Raw genomic sequence first — 2,965 nt, 5'->3', positions numbered from 1 at the left:
GTGTTGCATCACCAATATCTTTAAAAGATACAAATATTCAAATTTTTGTAAAGCTATTCTCTCTCATTTCAGTTTTAAATCACAATCTGGTATCTTACATGCAGAACATTTACTTTTTAAAAATATTCAAATTCCCATACAGTTCTCTACACAATTTCTAGTGTGACGTCTTAATTCAATGACGCACGCTGTTCTTTTAGTGAGGTTTACACTGTTGTAACAATACACGTTTTTGATTTCCAATCTTCATTTTTCCTAACAAATTTTGTTTGCGAAAGCTCAGATTTTTTGACCCCAGGTTTACAAAAATCTTTGGAGATTGATATTCCGCAAAAGTATGCCCCCTACGATTTCCTGAAAAACTTGTATTTTTATTTTTCCCAAACGGAAATAAACATTTCTGCAAACATGATATTTGGAAGGAGATTGCTTCTCTTAAAAAAGTTATGCTTTAAATGCTACAAAGATAAATCAAGCAGGCAAAATCTGAAATATAAATATTTGAATTTTCTGCTGAGTGACTATACGCCTGAGACTTACCAAACACCCCCCCCCAGAACATTCTATGCCTGTTGGCATTGATGTACAATATCAAGCAGTTTGCCTAGTCCACAACGGTCAACATCAAATCACAAGAACTGAAAGACAAAATGAGATTTAACTTCTTCTGTAGGCTTAATATTGTGAGGGACAAATTACTAAATGGCTCTTTTAGTTTCTTATACATACCCTTATATTTTTCTTTCATTTTCTACAAGAAATGTAAATGCATAGTTTGTTTTCATTGGGGAATTATCGATCAACATCAGTAAGATCACTAATTCCAAGTGCACTGATTGAAAATAATCGGAGTATCGATAGAGTAGATTCTTGTGCAGGGACGTACCGCCTCCTCAAGGCACTGTTTACTTTTGAAATCTGACCTTTTACTTATGGTTTACTGAGCCTGGAGGACCTCAGGTGCCTTCTTAAATGGAGCCCTCACCTTGCGTCTGCCAGTGACAATTGGTGTGCATCCTAGGTATCCTCAGCATGTACCATGGCCTAGGGATGGGGTTTCAAAAATACCAGGTCGCTATAAGGATCTAATCTCCATTTTTGACACACAACTCTTACACACTTTTAAAAGAATTATTTATTATTTTTATTTTATGTGTATGAGTGTACTGCCTGCATGTGAGCGCACCCGTGTCGTGCAGTGTCGCAGAGGTCAGAGGAGGGCTTCGGATTCCCCTGGAACTGGATGTTAAGGACGTTTGTAGCCGCCACGTGGGTGCTGGGAATCGAACCCGGGTCCTCTGCAAGAGCAGTCAGTGCTCTTAACTGCTGAGCCATCTCTCAGGCCCCAACTTTTACATTTTTTCAGTGCCTTAGGACACATTATTGTTAGTGTCCTATGAATACCCAGGGGATTAAATATTGAGTTAGCATATTATATATACATAGATATATGTATATATAATATTTTGTTAGAATGCAAATATTCTCTCATCCGTTACATAAGTTTTATATTGACTCTCATTACTGTGTTGATACTACTGGCATAATAATATTTTTTATTGATTTTAAATTGTAACTACTGTACAAAACTGATCATCAGTCCAATGAGTCACAGATTAAAAGTTTTTGGAAAAGGAGAATTCTGCTGACCTGAACATTCATTCGTCGTATTGCAATAGTCCCTAAATCTGTCCCTCGAAATGCAGCATTTAAAGATGATCGGAACGTTCGAGCTGTCACGTTTGTCATCAGTCGTTTCTAACTTTCCAAACACAAAATTAATTGTTTGGATGTAAAGTTTCCCTCACACAAATATCAATATTCATCTCCCGTCTTTTAGGATTTATTTATTTATTTTTATTTGTTAATTATTTATTTTCCCATCACCTGTACATTTGCACAATCAGGCAGTAAGTCAGATCCACATTTAATTATAACAGTCTTCTGACATTTCCACATCTGGTCTCGGTTTCTGCTAACTGTGGTTTGAAAGCTGTTATTCAGTTTTAAATGATAGGGAAGTCTTTATGTACAAACGATATATTCCACATAATCGGAAGGATACGTTGTTCGAGTCCAATTACATCCTGAATTTCTGCTCGTTATTCCAAAAATTACCCTTCTTATTATCCAAGAAATAAGAGGTTTATTTGACTTGTTCATTTTGTAAGCTAATACCTCTACCCATATATTGCAAAATATAAAGGATTCTAAATATATTTTAATTGTTCCTGGAGATTTTCACTCATGAGTTGAACATAATAATTGAGTTTTTCAGACAGATCATCCCTGATCATAGGCCTCAAAAAGAGATTTACAAGTAGAGATTTAACGCGTCCTTTGTGGAATCACGGAAGGAAGAAGAACCGTTCGTCTTCAGATGTCGACTGTTCCCCATGTCGACATGGGGATGAGATAAATGATAAAAGGTTTAGCTCAGTTCATCCCCAAGCTTTGATAAAGGGTTTGGGAGAGCTTGGGGCTGGTGCATGCAAGTCTGTTCTAACTCATGAGGAAAGACATTGATTCTGTTGCTGCGGATGAGACATCCATCACTGGGAGTCGAGCAGATTGCTTCCCTGTCAACCAGAGAACATGCCTGGGTTCGAAGTCAATAATGAGGTCTGTGCAGACTCAGGGCAACTTTACTTACCCGACTCTAAAGGTGAGACTCAGTTGTTTATGGGCTGAATTGCACTGGAGGCTACGGGTGTAGATGCTCAGGGGTCCCTCTTCCTGGATCTTGTCAATTCTGTCTGCTGCTATGGCAACTGTCTCCCAAGGTCCTGAAACCTGAAAGGAAATAAACCTTTGGAAAAGCGAGAGAAAATTACCTTTATCCTGGCAAGTGCTTTACTTCTGGAGAAAAGAGAAATCAGCCAAACTATATGATCATGTGGAGGGTGGTAGTATTCTGTTTTGAATACTATGGGATCACAGGTGGTTATATATATATATATATATA

At 37.6% G+C, this 2,965-nt stretch overlaps 1 protein-coding gene across 1 annotated transcript in view; it reads right to left on the bottom strand.

Annotated features, from left to right (window-relative positions):
- LOC103746111 (odorant-binding protein 1a-like) overlaps positions 1-2,965 on the bottom strand; it is a 34,803-nt gene that overhangs the window by 31,279 nt on the left and 559 nt on the right. The window contains exon 2 of the mRNA XM_017801974.1: positions 2,654-2,793. Coding sequence (XP_017657463.1) covers positions 2,654-2,793 — 140 coding nt within the window. The remainder of the gene's footprint in view (positions 1-2,653; positions 2,794-2,965) is intronic.

This window comes from Nannospalax galili, unplaced genomic scaffold (assembly GCF_000622305.1).
Source record: "Nannospalax galili isolate Female #2095 unplaced genomic scaffold, S.galili_v1.0 scaffold3504, whole genome shotgun sequence".
NCBI lineage: Eukaryota > Metazoa > Chordata > Mammalia > Rodentia > Spalacidae > Nannospalax > Nannospalax galili.
The sequence above is the reverse complement of the archived record's forward strand: the minus strand, read 5'-3'. Positions and strand labels throughout refer to the sequence as shown.